At 35.4% G+C, this 21,515-nt stretch overlaps 1 protein-coding gene across 7 annotated transcripts in view; it reads right to left on the bottom strand.

The window, feature by feature from the left end:
• Positions 1 to 2,096: 2,096 nt before the first annotated feature.
• LOC111059440 overlaps positions 2,097 to 21,515 on the bottom strand; it is a 233,925-nt gene continuing 214,506 nt past the window's right edge. For 4 of the 7 annotated variants that reach the window (XM_039438622.1, XM_039438623.1, XM_039438619.1 and 1 more), the window contains 9 exons: positions 19,623 to 19,821; positions 17,478 to 17,528; positions 16,027 to 16,257; positions 13,853 to 14,115; positions 11,688 to 11,876; positions 10,111 to 10,557; positions 9,009 to 9,309; positions 5,717 to 5,857; positions 2,186 to 2,529 (listed from right to left, as the gene is read on the bottom strand). In XM_039438622.1, coding sequence (XP_039294556.1) covers positions 2,405 to 2,529; positions 5,717 to 5,857; positions 9,009 to 9,309; positions 10,111 to 10,557; positions 11,688 to 11,876; positions 13,853 to 14,115; positions 16,027 to 16,257; positions 17,478 to 17,528; positions 19,623 to 19,821 — 1,947 coding nt within the window. In that variant the 3' untranslated portion in view covers positions 2,186 to 2,404. Of the gene's footprint in view, positions 2,530 to 3,668; positions 3,792 to 5,716; positions 5,858 to 9,008; positions 9,310 to 10,110; positions 10,558 to 11,687; positions 11,877 to 13,852; positions 14,116 to 16,026; positions 16,258 to 17,477; positions 17,529 to 19,622; positions 19,822 to 21,515 lie in introns of all 7 variants that reach the window. The other 3 variants (XR_005572588.1, XM_039438620.1, XM_039438621.1) reach the window with 3 other exon arrangements.

The raw sequence follows: 21,515 nt of genomic DNA, 5'->3' as shown, positions 1-21,515 counted from the left end.
AATTAACAATGAAGAATACACAAGTTTTTGAAATTAAAATAATAAATACTTCAATATGCAAATTAAAAACTATGAATAAAATTTTCAGTTAAAATTCACAAATAAAAACCGATCAAGTAGGCTAGTAAAATATGATTTCTTGTAAATAAAATAACTTATTGAAGAATTTTAAATACAAGCCGTTGAAAAAATACATATCAAAATAATAATGAAAATAGTGAGATAAAACTTGGTAGGCTATGTTACCAATAAAATTTGAATTCATAAGCACAGATGAGTTTCCACTGCTTAATTCAATCTTTTGAAATTTGGTTTCTTGTAAATAAAATAAGACTTGATTGAAGAATCTTAAATACAGGCCGTTGAAAAATACATATTAAAATAATAATGAAAATAGAAGGATACTATTTGGTAGGCTATGTTACCAATAAAATTCCATAAACACAGATGTAGGCCTATCTCCACTGCTTAATTCAATCTTTTGAAATTTCATCAACCCTTCGATCGATTCATATTCTAGATTAATAATATTAATAATACTGTATTAATCTGCATTAATCAATAATACAAATATCAACAAAATTGAGATTATTTGTCAATGACTCCAATCAATCAGTTTGTTTAAGCACTTTAACCAATAGTATTTTATCTTACAAAATTGATTGGATTCAAAGCAGTACCGTATATTTTCTTTGAGCTTAATTTCCTAGTACCAATACGGTACTTGAAGTATACTTAGACATTTTTATAAATAATTGAGTAAAAAAGTTCAGTATTCTACTACTGATGGCACAGTTCAGCTATAATGAGATTCATGTTGTAAAGTCAGCACCTGATGAAAATTGGTTTACTATCTTTGCCTATCATTAGATAAAGCAGATAGCTGTATCCTTTTCTACCTCTGCAAAATCGTTTGTTGGATATGAAAAACAAGATGAACTACCATAACATTTCATATCAATCATGGAAGTTTATGAAGAATCATAATGAACTAGAAAAATTCTATATCTTAGTCATGAAAGATTATTATTAAATATTAACGAATGAAATATTAATTTGAGACAGAGTTGATCATTATTGAAGAAAATCAGTGTTTAATATTGCAATAAATATACCGGGATGACTTGAAACACAGCTATCTAATGTAAAAGGCAGTGGTAACGAAGAATTTATTCACTAAGGCTCAACTCGCACTTAAATAATCGAGAGCATGTGTTTTTAAATGGTGACGTCGCGGAGACTAGAATCGACTGAGAGTCACCATTTGAAAACACATGCTCTCGACTGGAGTCGAGTCTCTTCTCGACCTGAGTCGCGTAAGTGTGAGTTGACCCTTATTGTGTAAAACACTATAATCATAATATAATTAAGACCATAGATCAACTAAACAGGTTAGATCTGTGTTAATAATAACACATTGTGTTAATAATAACACAGATCTAACCTGTTTCGTTGATCTATCAACGAAAATAATAACACATTGTGTTAATAATAACACAGGAAATAACACAGATCTAACCTGTTTCGTTGATCTATCGCATTGTGTATAACACATTTTGTTAATAACAACACAGATCTAACCTGTTTCGTTGATCTATGGTCCTAATTATATTATGATTATACCTTTAACTATTCCTTTATTGATTCAATGATACAAAATTATTATGTAAAATAATTTGGGGGTAAATATTTTATAACCATAATGGTTATGAAGGAAGAACTAGTCTTCACAATTTCTCTCTCTCAAATTTTGATAAAAATCTAATGTTCCCTAAAGTATTATTAGCTACACTGTACACAGAAAATCGGCAACACTGTAGTTCTATCATTTTTACCGACTTTATAACGTGTGTATCTCACTATAGCAGAGTATTGAGTGGGATATATAGGCCTTCACACAGATGAATCTAATAATAAGATACTACAATGTTGTCTAGAATTATCACATTTGAATTTTCACACTGAAAATGACACAACATAGGTGTTGAAAAATGTATGCCATCTATAACATAATAAAGGAAAGAATTGGCTTATACACGTACGGGATAGGAAATTCACGAATGACGCATCACCAGGTCTGAACTACTCAACTGATCAACTTGAAATTTCGCATGAAGATTCTCAATTTACTGTACGGAGGATGGTTATAAGACCTACTTTAAATTCTTCAAGATTTCAGTAAGTCAAGTTTCCAGTTTGTCCAGTTTTTAATTAGACTCTTGCGGAGCACGGGTTACCTGCTAGTTTTAAATAAATTAGTGATATTTCTAGACAACAATCTAGTGTTTTATTATGGATAAATATCACCAAATCCCACTAACAACAGTATCTGAAGTCAGATAAATCTGATGGTGGAAATGTGAATAATTGTGATATTATTGAGATCAATTATTCTAAGTGAGCGTTAAGAGAAGAATTGTTCTCTTTGTTGATAGAGAGGGAGAGGATCGGCCGGAGAGAGATCGTCTTCATCGGCTTCCATCTCTCTCTTCTTCTCGAGTTCCAATGGAAGGTTTTTGAGCGCTTTCACTGCAAAAATACATGGAAAAAGATTAAAATTAGAATTATTATTAGCCTAAGTAGAGCAAACAATATTGAAACATAGGAAACAAATTTTCCATATTTGGAAAAATTCTTCAGCTCAAACTGTAGCAGAACAACATAAAAGCACAACAAATTTTTTACGTGTATTTATTTATTTTCACATTGTAAATAGACACAAATCATATGAATTATGTATATTGAGAACATTCTTTAGCTAGTGAAGTAGAACAATATGAAATTACAAAGAATATGTTTCAGATGGAAATAAATATGATATTGCATTTATCCTAAAAAGCTAATGCATGTAATGGAACTTGACACTGACTTGATTGGAACTTGACTTGATTTTTATATATATTCAATAAAAATCCTCACAATCACAAAAATAATTTGTTTTTGTACAAAAAAATTAATGAATAAATTCAATACATTAAAACATTGTGAATTACCAATTCAGAAGTCAATATTGAAATAAAAGAAAATATAGTAATAGTGTAAGTGGGAATCAAAACACTTATCAACCATTCTGCTCAGCATTTTATAAATGGAGGCTAGATAACTCTTAATCCTGCAATATTAGTGTGAAAATGGAACAATACAGCTTCATATTTTCTATAGGAGTGTAGTTCCTAAGTTCTACATGGAAGAATGGTTTCATTATTATTTTATTACAGTGTATATTTTGTAGTCTATTGATTTTCTTGTAATGTTATGAGGGATTGATAAATAAATAGATTCGGTTTTAATGTTTGATTATTTATATTGTAGTAAAAATTCTGATAAAGTGAGGAAATGCAGTGTTGCATCCTGTGCTACAATTATTACCAAATTACTACAATGTAGGCTACTATCAAATTAAGAAAAATTACAAGCGAAATAAGTATGTACTATATAAGCTTTAAGATGCACTTTTTTTACTTTTACAATAGTACTTTGAACTTACTGAGGGCCTTTGTACGTACTTTTTGAACTTACTTCACAAGTCTTTACAGAGACCTTGAACTTAATTTTAAAGTAATATTGTAAACTTAGGAAAGTGCTTCTTGAAGTTGAGTAATTCAACAATAGTTGAAGCTAAGATAAAACCTAAAACCTTGGAAAAAAATCAAAATAAGTTTACAAACCTTGGCGTATCTGGCTGGAGAGCATTTGAAATACTGGCTTCAATTAATCAACTAACTAATTAATCTAATTATGTCCAGAGCCTGGCGAGCAAGAGGCAGGTGAGGAAATATTTGGTGTCGATCCTAGAGGAGAAAGAAGCCGAAAACAACACAAAAATTAAAAACAAAACAATAAAAAACCATGCTTAAACCAAAAATAACAAGGGAAGGAATGTATATATGGCTTTAGAAAGAAACTGTAAAACAGAAAAGAATCATGCATGAAAAAAATAACAAGGAAAGATGAACTAAAAATAAAATTTTGAACTACTTTGGATGATACTACAAACAAAAATAGTTTAAAAATAGATTATTAATTAACTAGCAGTTCGACATGTTAGGTGAAATTGATGAGTATATTCAAGTATGAATAAATAGAAATAAAAATCTCAGTGCCCTTTTTTGAATTATTTTATCACATCATATATCAACATCCATGCCATTTTCAAGAGAAATTACTGAGATTTTTATTTATATTTATATTACAAGTAGCTCTATACAGAAAAGAGTCAAGTATGAATATTTTCAAAATGATCTCATCTCAGAAAATCAGGAACTGTATAAAAATACCTTCAGGTATCATGATGTTACTTTCTTGAAAATATCTTCTACTTTAGCTGCAATCATTCGATTAGTATGCAGCTTTCCATCGTTTTCTGTCCAGAGATGTACTTTCTAGTTGGATGTAGCTCTGGATCCCTAGATCTTTGGGATCTAGTGTTTTTATTTAATTGAATAAACTGAACTGAATTCTAATCAGTCTACAGATCCTTGAATCGGTATTGAATATATTTGAAATTAATACTCGTCTTGTTGTTGATGAGTAGGCCTGATAAAAGTTTCAAAGGTTTAATGGAAAATAGTGCATTAGGAAAAAATTGATTAACAAGCACTCTTATATTCTAAAGTAATATTGAATTTATATTATTAGCTTGTCATTAGACTAGTTACTGGAATTTTTCTGTGAGCCTTCCCATGTTTGTACCAAATAAACAAATCATTGTTTTGTTGATTATAAGTAGTGATATACTGAGAAATTCATTGAAAATTTAAAGCTTGGAAAACAAAGACTGGTTTTTTGCAAGTTGGCCTACTTAAAAAAAAACAGGAGAATCAGAAAAAATGTATTACATAAAAAACAATTTCAAGCTCAGATAGATTAATTTCAATGAACTTTTTTTCGAAGGTAGGTATAATTAAAAAAAAACAAAACAGAATATTCACACAAAATTTTTGTAACAACAATTTCATGCTCAGATAGATTCATTTCAATGAACTATTTCATTCAAGTTAAGCCACAGTATTAGTTACTACAAGGAACACAGGAAATGCTTTCCAAAGCAAACAAAATGGTAACAAAATATTATTTGAGCTGAAATAAAAAATTCCAATGTATTATTTTGGATTATGGATTATTATCTTTTCATTCAAGCTAAGCCACGAAGTTTTAGTTTCTACAGAGGGAACACAGGAACACCGCTTTGCAAATCGAACAGGAGGGAACAAAAATAATATGATTTGAACTAAAATAAAATATGAATTGAATCAAATTCACATGAAATGTTCAACTCAACTGTTAAAGAACAAATGCATACAAAATTGATATTCCATGCTTGGATACAACCAATCTCAATGGATTATTTCAGTCAAGTTGAGCCACAAAGTTTCTAGTTTCTACAAGGAAACACAGGAACTGCTTCGAAAATCAAACAGAAGGGAACAAAAATTAGATTATTTGAACTTATTTATAAGGATAGCAAGAAAATACAAGAATCGGAAAAGAAAAAACAGGCTATTGCCTAAAACTTCTTCAATTTCCTAATTTAGTTTTGAATTGTCCAAATATTATAGGTTATGTCCATTCAAATTTCTACACCAAATCACAATCTAAAATATAAATTAGAATAAAACAAACAATTTTAAATTTGGATGGATTAATAATAAAAGTTTCTTAAAAAACTTGAATAAAATATGATTTGAATAAAATTCAGAGAAAATTTGAATCTCACCTGCCACAATTTTACTTTTTTCCATGACTTGCTGTGCGAGAATTTGATTGAGCTGTAGAAGATGCTCTCTCTGGCGTTTCTCTTCCTGCACCTTCTTTTTGAGCGTTGACGACTTCTCTTCTTCCAAATCGTTTTCTGCTTCTGTGAATAAAGTATAAAATTGATGAATACATCCATCCTGATTTCAAACTGACAACGAGTTCCAAAACAACGTCCTAGAACTCTTCAACTCATTTCTATAAATCATAAACCATATTTTTGGTAGGCTGGTCCACTGCTATGCATCGCATTTCACGGCAGTTGCCCACTTTACCTCATTTGGCGGCAACATTTTTATCAACCAGAAACCATTTATTGTAGGATGGTCCACTAGTAGGATTATGGCAAATGACTTAAACTTCATTACGGCCATGGTGGTGAAGAATAATTATTATAAGTGAAGGTACGTAACTTCGTACGAGATGAAATATAATTCTCTGATATACCTTCGTCTTTCATGTTTGGCCAATCGGAGGTTGATAAGATGAGTCTCTTTTAATGTACTAATATCCTCTTTAAACTATTCGCAATCCATATAAATTCTCACAGTTGAAGTAAGAGAGTTTTGATAACGATAAAAAATGAAAAAGTTAATCAGTTAGTCAAGTTTACACTATTTTGTTGCCGGGGGTATTGTATAGCTCTGAAGTGTGGGGGTTGTCATGCATGGAGCCAGTGGAAAAAATCCAGTGTCAATTTTTCAAGAGCTTGCTATTTCTTTATAGGGTACTCCTGACTGGGCGATTCGCATCGAGACAGGTAACCTTAACTGGTTAATATAGTTTTTCGAAAAGCTCTGAATTGGTTAATCACTATTAGAAATGCCAGTCAATAGATACCCAAGAAAATGCTATGAATTATGAGACAAGAATTAGCTCATGGTAGGTCAGAGACACCAAACTCAAAATACAACTGGTTATATCAAGTAAGGAGTCATTGCATTATGCCCCAGCTAGCAACCTATGGACCGATCAGGGGATGGAACTGAATACTCTAAAAACGTTTTATACTTATTTGGTAGATAAGCATAGCGAGAACTTTTCAATTTAGATGTTAGCAGGGCCCTTGATTCTCATGATTACCAGGTACAATTTTTAAACCCAAATTTTCTAATAGGTGAACAACTGAATTTCAAGTTGGCTTTTTCAAAAATCCGCTGTTTCCCAACTGAGACTAGCCAGTGACACATGCTTTTACTTCTTTCTTGAGAGGAAGGGTACTTGGATTAACTGCAGGGAGCTCTGTCCAATCTGCAATCTTAGAACCGTCGAAACGGTACAACATTTCTTACTGATATGCCCCATTTATAATGACGCAAGAAAACATTACTTGGGAAACTTATTAGAAATATTGTAATGGATTCAGATAAAGTTATGGTTCTTTTGTCAAATTTAACTGTTGTAAAAATGAATAATTTATATAATTTTTGTGTAGAAGCTGTTAGAATTAGGTCATTAATTTCAAGTACCACAGGCTAAACCGACACTTGGACTCATTTCGAAATAATAATCCCAATTATATGTATCACTAATATGTTTTTTGTGTCAAACGAATACTATGTACTCAACTCTTTGTATATAGGGCATGGCCCTGATTACAAATAGATTCTATTCTCTTCTATTCTAGTCAAGTTTACAGTTCGTTTATTGAGTCTCGAGTACCTATTTTCACCAGTCCTTGATTGATTGATTGATTGATTGATTGAGTACTTTATTTATGTAGATTACAATATATACTGTCTTATACACTTATATACAATAGCTTACAATACAGCAAAATTATAGATGAATTTACATGATATAGACTAAGAAAATAATTATTGAACTGTATATGATATGAAAAAGCAATTTGTATAAAGCAATTTGAACATATCAATGTCCATTCTTCGGAAAGAGATAATGTCCTTGAGAGATAATTGGGACATCCTGAAAGAAAAAGGGCTGAGCCATTCAGTATACGTCAAGTTTTCGTTGCAGGCTGATACACAGTCAGCTGTATCATAGATAGAAGATAGTATAAATATAGTATAGCATATTATATTATGCTATCTTTCCTCTACGGCTGTATAGACAACACGTATATTATAGACTACAATAATATACAGTAAGACTACAGCGTGGGTAGAGTCGTCGCTTGAAATTGGACCGTTTAGCTTTAAAATGACAATATGCTGGTACTTTCCAGAACTATGCCGGGCTCTTACAACACCGTTTTCCATCAAATGTAACCATGAATTTATTGTGAAAGCACCTCTTCATTCGATGAGGGAGTTTTTCAATATCAAGGATGTTAGCATCAAGAAATTTTATACATAAACTTTATGAGATACTGTCTCCTTTATGTGATAATGTGTTTTTGTACCAAATACTATAATTTGCTTATTAATATGGGCTATATCAAATTATCTTTTGTTAAGAAAAGTGAAACCATAACCCTATTTCGGACATTTAAAATGTTATCTAAATTTAGGAGAGAAATAGTACAAGGAGTATCCTTAGTTTTTCTCTCCCAATCAGTGCTACTTTGTAAAAATTATAAATAAATAAATAAATAAATTTATGTTTTGTGTGCTTGTTTTTCTGACGAACAAATTGCTACAATGTGAGCTTAAAGATGAATATCGATTATTTTTATTTTTTATAAACAGAACACAATTCTCTAAAATGATCGTGTTCATATTTCACAGCTGGCTATATGTCATCTTATGAATTTCGGGGATGCGATATTTTGATTTTTCACATACTCACTCGCTCACTCACTTTTTTAATATCCACATCTGTTTCAGCCAAGGATGAATTATCCTTTCAATGTCGTTCAGCGAGTTTTCCTAAGGATGAGACCTAGTGCAATCGAATCTTTATATCATAAACCTATACTATGTTCCAAATTTCGTGAAATTCTTTAGAGCCGTTTTCGAGATCCGTTTAACATAAATAACCAGATATATAAATACAGAAATTGCTCGCTTAATATAATAGGATAAATATAATTTATTTGAAAATTCCAGTGTAATAGCTGAGATATAGGCCTTGCTCAAGCCTGATAGAGCATTTTCTTCCAATCCCTAAGTTGACAAATATTGATAAGTACATATATCTCAACACTCTTCTACCGGTTTTGCAGCTATGCCAAACTTTCAAATTGCTCTCCTGAAAAGTTTACAAATCATGACTTATCAGCTTGTGTCATCTACCCACAGATATGAAATATCAATGACACTGATGCAGTTTCAGGAGTTGAAGAAGGTACTTACCATTAGGCGACACAGGATCCTGATTAACAATAGTCCCAGTGCTTGTAGTTTCAGACAACATCTTCCTGATAGCATCTGCTTTTTTGCTTCGTTTCGCCTGCTCTTCAACAGTCAGCTCTGGGGATGTCTCAGGCACATACCGCTCGGGAATCAGGATCTTGTTGGGAGTTCCCAGGAGGTTATCAATGGTCTCCGAAGAGAACTTGGTGTCGACGCGGCTGAGCGTGGACCGCACAACGTCGGGAGCGTTCAGGCGTGGTCTGAGAGCGCGTTCCATGTCTAGGTCGTCCCTGGAGCCTCCCTGCGGTCATCAAAAATGAGCAAATCAGTTTGTAGTAGAAGGACCTTGATTTTTACAACTGTAAAAATTCAACAACATTCAGAAAATTGAATAGTTACAAAATCACAGATGAAGATGATGTAGCCTAATCAATAACATTGGTCACGCTGAACTGCTGCGAGATCATTTCAAGTCACAATAAACTCTCAAAAGTAGGATTCAAGTTATAGAATCAGCACCTGGCTAAGGGCCAGACCACATAAGGCGTTTTTTCCAGGTGCCAACTTAATTAAGTAGAGCGTGCACTACATGTGATCAAGTGTACCTCCGTGCACTAGGAGCGCGGAGCTCGAAAAGTTTCTGGACTTTTCGGAGTCGGACCGCGTTGCACCGCGCTCCTAGTGCACGGAGGTCAGGTCGGGAATTTTCCGCGCTCGGGTAACTTCGTGAGGGCTCGGCTGTTTCCGACCTCTGCTTTAGTAAACAGCCTGCTGTTCTGTCGTCTTCCAGTTCCAGTTCACATGAATCAATTACCTACGATTACGGTAAGTTAATGGGATGTACCAACATTTTCTCTTTTTCCCTTGATAGTTCCTCTTTCTCTGCTTCATCCACAACTGCCAAAAATAACATTTTTTCATCCATCACTCACGTCTGCCACTTTATCACAATCTCACGATGGGGCAAAATTGTGGAGGTAGAGGAGGATAGCGCTATCTGCTTAGTGGAATGATAGACAAGGATAGCAACTCAAATGCTAATCGAATACTGCCATTATAAAGTGGACCTCACTATAGTCTGAATTTGTTGATAAATACTTACGGCAGCATAAGAAGTGTCTATCCTGAAGAGCGGCCTCCCGGAAACAGTGTGGTGCCGACGTTTCTCGCGAGGCACGAGGCGTTTGTTCGACGAACAGCCACCTTGCCTCGAGGCACTCATCTCCTCGATTATCTGCCTCGCAGCCTCGCTCTGGTAGACGGGCGATAGCTGCGGCGAAAACAGCTGATCTGTCGACTGCGGCGAAAACAGCTGATCGCTCGCAGACTGTTGAGGTGAAAACAGCTGATCTGTCGCGAGAACAGCTGATCGGGGTGATAGTTGATTGGTTGCCTGCGGTGAGAACAGCTGATCAGTGGCTGTCAGCTGCGACGAAAACAGCTGATCGGTAGCTGTCAGCTGCGGGGAAGCTGGACCAAACAGCTGTTCGGTAGCTGACAGCTGATTGCTGCTGCTGTTACTGCTGCTACCACCGTTCATCAGGTCAAACTGCAAAAAATATTATATCAACGAATTATTCAAAATGAAAACATACAAAATACTGTATAAATAATAATAATATTAAATTACCTGGCTAGCTCAGGTCTGGTGACAGAGTTTTCAAATAGCACCTGATCAATTTCAGGGCCTATGACATGACATAACGACTGTCATTAGGCAGCCGGGACCGACAGTCGTGTCCATCCGAAACACGAGAGTGGCCCAAGAAAAATGTCTTGCCCGGCCCGGGATTTGAACCCGGGCCTCTGAATCATAAAGCCAGCATCTAATCCACTCGACTATGACCAGCCCCGTATGATGCTATTATCTTTCAGGAGCTCATAGAAGTTGCCAAATGAGATGACGTCACATCTTCACTCTGAACCCGGGCCTCTGACATAATTATAAAGCCAGAATCTAATCCACTCCACTACTGTATAAAAAAGAGTAATCCTATGCTTATTATATCTGTATCTTACTGTTTATGTAGAAATACAGGTATAATAAGGATAGCATCAGCTGATAGAAAGTGAAATGCGGTGTGTTCGAGGCGCATAAGCCTGTACGCACCTCTACATGAAGGTGGATCGCGAGTGCGACCTTAACTGGAAACTAAACGTCGACTTGAACGTCCTCATGATGAATCTTACTGATGAATAGACCCTCCAGTGAAAGTCTGTTTGTGGGTTTGTTCAACGATAGCGTTTGATTGCTTCAATCACTCAACAACAAATTTTCAACACATTGGCCCGGTTACACAAAAGCCAGTTAAATTTTAACCGTGATCAATTCCACAAGAACCAATCAGAGAAAGCCTTTTTGATAAGACGGCTTCTATTAATTCTCGTGGAATTAATCACGGTTAAAATTTAACCGGCTTTTGTGAAATCCGCACATATTCTTCAAATTATCAAACAGATCGGGTTAGTTGGGCAATTATTTCACTGCTTCGTACCTCCGTATCCCTTTTTGGGAAATAACAGGAAAATACTTGAAGTGAAAAGAAAGGAATTTTGTAGTAATAATTATTTATCATTATAAAAATATAATTTTCATCAATTACCTGTAATCCAGCCAATTGTATTAGCTTGATTCATCATTACAAAACACAAATAACTAATTTTTTTTCTCTCAATTACCTTGGATTTAGCCAATTGCATTTGCTGCCTGTTGACCAGGTTTCGTATGGCGTTGACAGAATCGGTGCGTGGCGAGGGTGCAGGAGGGGGTACTGAGGAGGAGGGGGTTTCCTCCTCCATCACTTTGGTCAGCACTGACGTCACCGATGACGTCATCGATGATGATGACGATGATGTTGTCATTGGTTGCTGTAGAGGAATGATAAATTGATTAGAAATCAATAGAAAAATGATGAATTGATTGAATTCAAGATTCAATAAATGATAAATTGATTAGAAATCAATAGAAAAATGATGAATTGATTAAATTCAAGATTCAATATTCATTTTTATTGACCATGAAGCTACAATAAGAGCTATAGACGAGTCATATATACATTTTGAAAGTACACACAATATAAATCAAGAGCATAGGATACCGGTACTTATTTTCAATAAATTGGAATCAATTAATTGGTTTTGGGCACTGGCCTGTGGTACTTTTCTAGAAGTTTTATGATTTTTCTAAATGATTGATTAAATTACATCACATTTAAGCATTTACATATTATACATCCTTGTTTGAGGATATAGCCTTAGAGAAAAAAAGCTTAAGAAGATTTCAATCTCATGGTATAGGTTCTAAATTTGAAACTCTTTTTTGTAAACTCAAGCTTATTACTGTCGATTACTGTCCATACATTACAGCTTTCGACTCGGAGGGATACAGCGGCGGCGATGTTGCCATGCTGAACCGGATAGCGTTCTGTAGTCTTCAGACTGGGTGCTCAACTGCCCATGACACGCATACCTAGTTTCCTCTCTGAAAGCACTGAGTCGACTGAGTCTGATCGACAACTTGGCAACTGCGCTTCTTTCTATGACTCATCTATAATATTATTCTTTCTATGATTCATATCTGTAATTGACTGATCCCCCTTCGTATTCCTTCATGGACTATACTTTCTATTATTACTGTTTTGTTGGAGTGAGAGTGTAAGAACGGCACAGTATGAGAAACTATACATGGTGTCTGATAAGTCACTCCCTATTTTTATACAGGTAAAATTTCTTTATTTATGAACCAATTTTGTTAGAACTACATTTCTTAGATGGAGCACTCCTTGAGGCTGTGTTAACACCAATTTTCATTTGTTTCAGTTTAAAAATGCCCCCTCTCTTGACTGTGGAAGAACGAGCCGAGCCGAAATAGCAGCTCGTTATGAGGTGTGGGGATCTGTGGTGCGAATACAAAGATGGTGGAGGGCAATGAACGGGGATGAACGAGAGATCCATGCAAAACTGGATTCAAAAACTGTTAGAAATTTCAATTCCAGATGACCAACAACAGGGAGTGTCGTAGATGCAAGGAGATCAGGAAGACCATCAACGTCAAGGACAGTAGAGAATGTTGACAGAGTTCGTTAAATGTTTATGAGGAGCCCTAAGAAATCACCGCATCAAGGATCTCGTGAAAGTGGTCTTTCACGTTACTCTGTTGCAACGATTCTTAAAAATGATCTCAGTTTTAAACCATGCAAGCCACGAGATCCTTGATGCTGTGATTTCTTAGGGCTCCTCATGAACATTTCACGAAATCTGTCAACACTCTCTGCAGTCCTTGACGTTGATGGTCTTCCTGATCGTCTTGCATCTGCATCAGTGAAAGGCGATCCGGCAACAGAGCAAAGCGAGAAAGAGATAGCGCTATCCGCTTTATTGAATGATGGACAAGGATAGCAATACCATTGCTAATCAAATACTGCTATTATAACGTGGACCTCACTATACAAGTATCCGAGACAGTTTTCATGGAGAAAGAGACGACAAGAGAAGAAGAGGAAGATTGATTGATTGATTGATTGATTTATCACATGCCAGGTCTTGAAAAACCTATTGCATCTATAACATTACAACATTGCAAAATTACAAAATGATAATAAATTAATAAATAAAAAATATTATTCTAAATGTACAAAAGAAGAAATAATAAGTGAAATAATTGAAAAATATAAAAGTAAGACAAAAAAGCATAAACTCAATACAATTGAAAAATATTCAGATACATATAATGAAGAATGAAGAAGAAGATGAAAGAAAGAAAAGGAAGAGGAAGAGGAGGTGGAGGCGGAGAAGGAGGCGGAGGAGGAGAAGAAGAGAAAGAAGAAGAAGAAGACAGAACGCACCTCATTACTGTACTCATCAAGGTAGGGCAACCGTTTGTTGGGGATGTTGTTATTAGTGAGCGGTATGCCGATATTGCCGCTCCTATCCCTGTCTCTCTGTCGCCTCTCCGATTCGCGCTTCACGATGCGCACCGTCTTGATTTCCTGCGGTTTGTCCTTGGGTATGATGCCGTAGAACCGCTTGATGCGGTCGTCTGCCTCGCTTATGTCCATCGGCCGGCAGTACTGCATCTGATGGCTCATGTCGTCTCTGCTCGCCAATTCTGCAATCAAACATCGATGTTATTATGCTCTGTACAAAATTACTTCTTACTTGGAATGGACATACGCAGCAGAGAACGCAGGCAAACAGCAGCCGGGATACAACGGCGGCTATGGTGCCGTTGTGAACCGGCCTGCGTTCTCTAATTCCCAGTGAGTACCTATTCAAGTGCTCATGTTAAATTTAGAAAGTTTCCTCTCTGCAAGCACTGACTCGACTGACTCTAATCGACAAATTGACAACTTCGCTTCCACCTATGACTCAATCCATCACTGCAATTGGTTGATCTCCCTCCATTTCTCTGCGCCGCAAATTCCTCCAAGTCTGAAGTAATTTTGTTTGGAGTATAACCATGATCGATTATCGATTATGAATCATGAATCAACGTTTCTATTTATGAACATCTCAGCATAACATCATAGAGAAACAATAGCTTGACTAGATATCCCATGGTATAGGGCGTTTATGTCGCAACTTTTACTGTTATCTTTCCCAAAAAGGTGTATGACGCTGGTGGTCTATCATATTGTGCCGTTCACACACTCTCACCCGGCCAAAACAGTGAAAATCGACAATAATCGACAGTAATCGGCTTGAGATAACAGTAAAAGTTGCGACATGAACGCCCTATACCATGGGAAATCTACTAACGCTATTGTTTCTCTATGATAACATCGACAGTACTGCATTTGTGGTAGGTCATTGTCATTTCAGCTTGCTAGTTTTTGTATAAGACATCAAGCAATCTATGAAACTCGATCATAAATAGTGAATATTATAAGTAATATAATGTACTATTACTATAGTTTGTAAACCTTAGCATGAAACCAGACTATTAAAAGTTTATTTATTTCTGGACTGAAAAGAGGACTCAAATCAACCCAAGTGGATAGCATAACCTATAGTTTTTATTCATTCATAACTCTACCTTCATTGTATTATCATTCATCCAATCATCATCATCATCATCATCATAATCATCATCACCTAGGCTTAAATTACTTCTAGAAAGTCGCCTTTGTAAAATAATAAATAAATCAAAATTCGGGGAAGAAACAGTTTCGGGCTGTGCCTGTTAGTCCTTCCCCAAATCATTTTAAAGAATTGTGTTTTGTTCAATAAATAAATAACGAGCAAAGCTCGGTGCCTCGATATGTAAAATTAAGCTATCAACGGACCTCACGACTGTTGTGTATCAGCTGGGACCGACAGTCTTACGTGATCATCCATTTGAACAAGAGTAGGCCTACCTGGCTGAAAACGTTCGTTCGTACCACCTGACCTCTCTACCACTCAATCTCAAAATTTTACCACTCAATTTCATTCAGTTACTGTTGTTCTCAAAATGTATCTCAATATGATTAAGAAGTGATAGAATTAGATTGATTGATTGAGTACTTCATTTATGTAGATTACAATATATACTGGCTTATACACTTATATACAATAGCTTACAATACAGCATAATTATAGATGAATTTACATAATATAGACTAAGAAAATAATTATTGAACTGTATATGATATGAAAAAGCAATTTGTAATATAATAACTATAGATAATAATTATATTGTTATGCATCTACATAAATTGGCGGAGCTTTGGACATATCAATGTCCATTCTTCGGAAAGAATATTAAAAATATCCTCCCCACTAACTCTCTACCAAAACGTTAATTTCATTATTGAAATTAAGGATTTATTTATTAATAGAAATATTTTAAAAGTTTTAATCAATATGAATATTTAAGAGAAAAAAAACAGAAAATTGATAAAGTAAAATAATTATATAGGTAGATATGATCAAATAATTGATTAATAAAATGAAGTAGGCTGAAAGTAGATCAGGGTAGTAGATTCCTATTTGATAATGGAATAAATTACAGTTTTCTATGAATGAATTTGGTACTGACCAGAATTATTAGAGCTGATGTTTGTAGGACTCACAGCAGCTGAACTATCATTATCAGTGTTGACATAGAGCGGTGGAGGGGGTGGAGGAGGTGTTGGTGAGGTAGGGGTGGGAGAATCTAGGCCAAGGTCACGCGCATCCATGCCAAGGTCACGCGTCACCTGAGAGTCAAGGTCAGTCTCCAGCCAGCTGGTGTGCAGCGGTCGCTTCTTACCCATCAAAGCACCTGCTCCTAACACAAACACACAAATACTGTCAAAGTTATGCAAATCTACAGGAAATAATTGAAAAGGAAACACAATTTAAGTTACAAAATAGTTGCTTTTAACAGAAAACATTCATTGTAGATAAATAGATCTTTCTTGATCCATGATCATTTATAGACGCAGAAGAACATGTAGAGTACAAATATGAAAGTAAAGATTCAAAAGTGGGACTGCTGTATTAAAGTCCATATTTTAATGGCAGTAGAGAAAGATAGGAGATCAGTGTACCCGATTCTCTGACTTGCCACTGTAAGATAGCTGGTACCGGTATATCGGATGTTATAATAGGCTTAACTGTTCCTGTAACTATTGTATTCTTGTTGAAAATAATCAATAATTATTTTTTACATCTAGAAAACATATTTTTCAATGATTATTGATTGAATTTTGATAATTGAGAGATCGAATATTTTGCTACTCAATAAATTAAAAAAATTAAAAATCTACTTTGTGAAAATAATTAAGGACTGAAAATTTTGTGAAGTGATCAACAACTATTTCGGACTATGCGTAACCTTATCTATATTTGGGAGAGGAATAGCACAAGGTTACCTTATTTTTCTCTCTCCCTATCATTTGATTATGTACTTATTGTATGAATCAATCAATAATATTTGTACATTTGTACAACCAAAGTACAGAAGTCCCATCACGTCTAAGGAACAAAGGTCTACAATAGGTTGCCAGAGTCAATAAAAAAATTATCCAGTCTCTTTGTTCGACAAATCACTATTTGATCTTTTGCGTGCAAACCCCTTCTATTCTTTGGAGGAGTTTTCCACACATTCTTTATAATTAAGTGTTATCAATATTCTGTTGACGTTGCTGATGACTGTATGGTCCGATAGCAAAAGAATTAAATCTATCTATCTCATTATTAAAAACGATAAATACACAAGAATAGCAACACCAATCAAATTACTGCTTTTATAACCGTGGACCATACTATAGATCAGAGAAAGAGATAATGAATAGTAGAGAAGGAAATAAGAGTACTACACTTGAGAAAAAAAGATGGGAAATACTACACTGGAGAAAGAAGAATACAGGACTATAGAAATGAAGATAGAGGAAGCTAGAGGAAGAAATAAAGAGAGAGGAAACTGAAGAAAAATATAATAAGAGAGAGAAACTCTACATTTACAACAGCTTAACAGCCATGGAATTTGGTTTGTGAATACTTTACCTGGCAAGTAATAGGGCCAATAATAATCATAGTAGTCACTCTCATAATGAGCTGCATGTAAAACAAACGCCACAAATAATTAATGAATTGTAATTATGTAGAATACATCCCCTATGACATAATTTGAAACCACCCAATGAAGATTGTAAATGAAATCCAGGCTACACTTTAGGTAGAAATGTAGACCTCTAAAGTAAGATGTATAAATGAAACTAATTCTTTTACTATCCCCAATATGATTTCTTGATTGTGAAATGAAATATTTATTATTCATGGTTTCATATTTATTTAATCTGTTTTATCAAATCAATAGACACAGGTTCAATAAAAGTTTATTTTCCTGGTTGGTTGATATTGGAGTGGAAAATTGTGGAAATTTAGTTAGACTGTAAATATTGAAACTATTTATTCTTCATTCTTTTCTTTACTGTTTTTCATTTTTCTAAAAATTAACTTTCTTATTATTATCCTTAATAGAACATTAATATTTATCTACTAATTTCATAATTTTGTTTCTATTATAAATTTTTACTGATTTTATTATAAAAAACCTTAATCCCATATCAGTGAATGAAGTTTGTAAATAGTAATTATAACACGCAATAAGCAACTAATTACTTATACCCCAACACATATAATTTATAGTGGGGTGTATATTCATTTATTGAAATTATCATTTATTCATTGTTGAAACACCGCCGATTTATGTAGTTACATTACAATACTATATTATCAATATTCTAATGTTGCATTCAATCTTCATTGTAATTAATAAGTTGTCATAATATGTGAAATTTGTTGCATAATTAGCTGCTATACTGTAATTTATTGTAAATTCGTGTATAAACCAGAATATATTGTAACTTACTTGAATAAATAATTCTTAAGAGAGAAATTCAATAACTGAAGTTGATCATGAAGATATACCGTGCGAGAGACAAAACTTTATTCATTCAAACAGCTCAAAATGTGAGTAAAACAATAATTATTGAAGATTCACCAAGAAAAACTGAAATACAAGAACAACTGAATGATTCATTCATTCACTGAAGATGGTCAAGATGACCTATTGTGGAAGAGACAATACTTGTTTCATTCATCCATCTTTGTGAGTCTAACTACTTTGAGATTCATCAAGTAGTAAAACTTGAATAGTCTGTTCAAACCACTGAATAATTCACCCATTCACATTCACAGATCTTGATCAAGATGATCTATTGTGAAAGAGACAATACTTGATCATTCATCAATCTTTGTGGATGAAACAAAGAAAAAACTGAAATACTCCAACAACTGCATCAATCATCCATTCAATAGAATTGATGGAGATAATCTTTTGTGTGGAAGAAAATATCCGTTTCATTAGTCGTCTTTCCTGGGTAAAACAATTTTGAGATTCTAAAGAAACAACTGAAATAATATAATTTGACAACCGAGATGTACTGGAACAAGAATCTGCTGACTGAGAGACTGAAACACAATTTGAAATCAAGATGAACTGAACCCCTGGCTCAACTGTCTGACTGTTTGTCAGCTCAACTTCTGACCTGCGACTCCACACTTTGAACTTCTGAAATACTCTTACAGCTGAAACACTGAATTAACTGAAATACTTGAACAACTGAAAAATTGGATCAACTGTTCAACATAGCTGACCTGCGACTCCAGTGGGACCGGGACGAATTTGCTGACTGAGCGATCGACTCTTGTCGGTGAGCTGTCGCACTTGTATGCTGAAATACTCTAACAACTGGAGCACTGGTTAAACTGAAATGCTCTATCAACTGAGACAGTGAATCAATTGTATGACATAGCTGACCTGCGACTCCAGTGGGACCGGGCCTTATCTGTTGACTAAGCGATCGACTCTTGTCGGTGAGCTGTCGCACTTGTATACTGAAATACTCTAACAACTGGAACACTGGATAAACTGAAATGCTCTATCAACTGTGACAGTGAATCAACTGTTAGACATAGCTGACCTGCGACTCCAGTGGGACCGGGACGAATCTGCTGACTGAGCGATCGACTCTTGTCGGTGAGCTGTCGCACTTGTATACTGAAATACTCTAACAACTGGAACACTGGATAAACTGAAATGCTCTATCAACTGAGACAGTGAATCAATTGTATGACATAGCTGACCTGCGACTCCAGTGGGACCGGGACGAATTTGCTGACTGAGCGATCGACTCTTGTCGGTGAGCTGTCGCACTTGTATGCTGAGCTCATGTCGCTGACGCTGTAGATCTCCCACCAGAGTCTGAACGCGACGTAACTCGGCTTCCAGCGCGGCTGTAGTCGGTCCAGTCGCCGGGTCTGGGATACGGCGAGATGTTTGTACCTGCGAAAATACATTAATTAGCTACCAGACACCAAGTGAACACATAGTTTACCTTTATAACAAATCAGTATACCAAATGCTAATTTGTGTTTCTAGAGTATGTATAATAATAATAATATCGAGTGACCTGGTTGGCTCACGTCTGTTGTCCGACTCAGAATTGTCATCTGATTGGCTGATAATCGCAAGGCAATAAGGGCCAAGCCACATGAAGCGTTTTTCAGACGTTTCTGCACTGGCGTTGGACAAGTCGGCAGGGCAGGAAGCTCTCTGATTGGCTGATTATCAGCTGATTTCCGAACGCAAATCAGCCAATCGGAGAGTTTCCTTCCCTGCCGACTCGTTCGCCGCCAGTGCAAAAACGCCTTCATATAACTTGTCACTAATTCTAAGTGCCGGTTGCAGAAAAGCCGGTTAAATTTTAACCATGATTAATTTCGCGAGCAACAATCAGAGAAGCCTTCTTTTCGAAAAAGCCTTCTCTGATAGGTTCTCGTTGAATTAATCACAATTAGAATTTAACCAGCTTTTGTGCAACCGGGCCTAAGAGTCAACCGACAATCGGTAAGTGTGAACACGGCCATTTACAATATTATGATTGGAGCATATCAATCATACAAGCATCATAATATTTCAAATAGGTTATCAATTTAAAACTAATCTTACATATGGGTAAGGTCAAAGAGGAGCGGTGAAGGTAGCTTGAGAGTAACGATAAGAATGCCTGTATTTGAGTACAATAGACGATGATTCGAGCCGTATATATAGAAAGTAAAACCATGGAGAAAATGTAGAAAAAACTATATCATACTAGCCGTCAGGCTCGCTTCGCTCGTCATGTCCGTCTAGCCAGGGGGCTCCGCCCCTGGACCCCCGACTGGAACGTCCAAGAATGAGGTCAGCAGGCTCGCTTCGCTCGCCTGCATTTTTTCATTTGAGCATTTTTATCATATGTTAGGACAATCCAGTCGGGGGTCAAGACTAAACGTCTGGCTAAACGGATATGGCGAGCGAAGCGAGCCTGACGGCTAGTAATATAATATAGTAGCAGTGCCCAATCAATTTTTCCGCGATAAATGCATTTAAATCTTCAACTTGGTGCCAACCTAACAAAGTCAACTCAACTTAATGCCAACCTGACAAAATTATTAATTTAGTTGCCAGTTAACAACTGTTTCGAAGAGGTACTCTATCTAGATTATAGTTCTATAGTAACATATGATATAGAAATTTCAATTATAATTAAGAGATTGGGAGAAGAAGAATATACATGCTAAAAGACGAACTTCAAACCCTTAAAAACAACCCTTAGAGTTAAAATATTGCCAAAAGATTTCTTAGTGCGCCTCTAAAGGGCCATCTGAACGTACCTACCAAATTTGAACGTTTTTGGTCCGGTAGATTTTTAGTTATGCGAGTGAGTGAGTGAGTGCCATTTCGCTTTTATATATATAGATGGTATAGGGCGTTCACGTTCCAAATTTCAAGCGGATTTTTTGTTAACTAAAGCCGCTTAGGTTCCGCACACACACATCGGTTTTTCTTTGTACGATAATTTGCCGTCCTTATGAATTCTATCAGATTAAATGGAACTTGACATACATCATCTGTTTGAAATCATCTATCTAATCTAATAGAATTTATAAGGACGGCAAAATACCGTACGAACAAAAATCGATGTGTGTGTGCGGGGC

Source organism: Nilaparvata lugens, chromosome 12 (genome assembly GCF_014356525.2).
Source record: "Nilaparvata lugens isolate BPH chromosome 12, ASM1435652v1, whole genome shotgun sequence".
Lineage (NCBI taxonomy): Eukaryota > Metazoa > Arthropoda > Insecta > Hemiptera > Delphacidae > Nilaparvata > Nilaparvata lugens.
The sequence above is the reverse complement of the archived record's forward strand: the minus strand, read 5'-3'. Positions and strand labels throughout refer to the sequence as shown.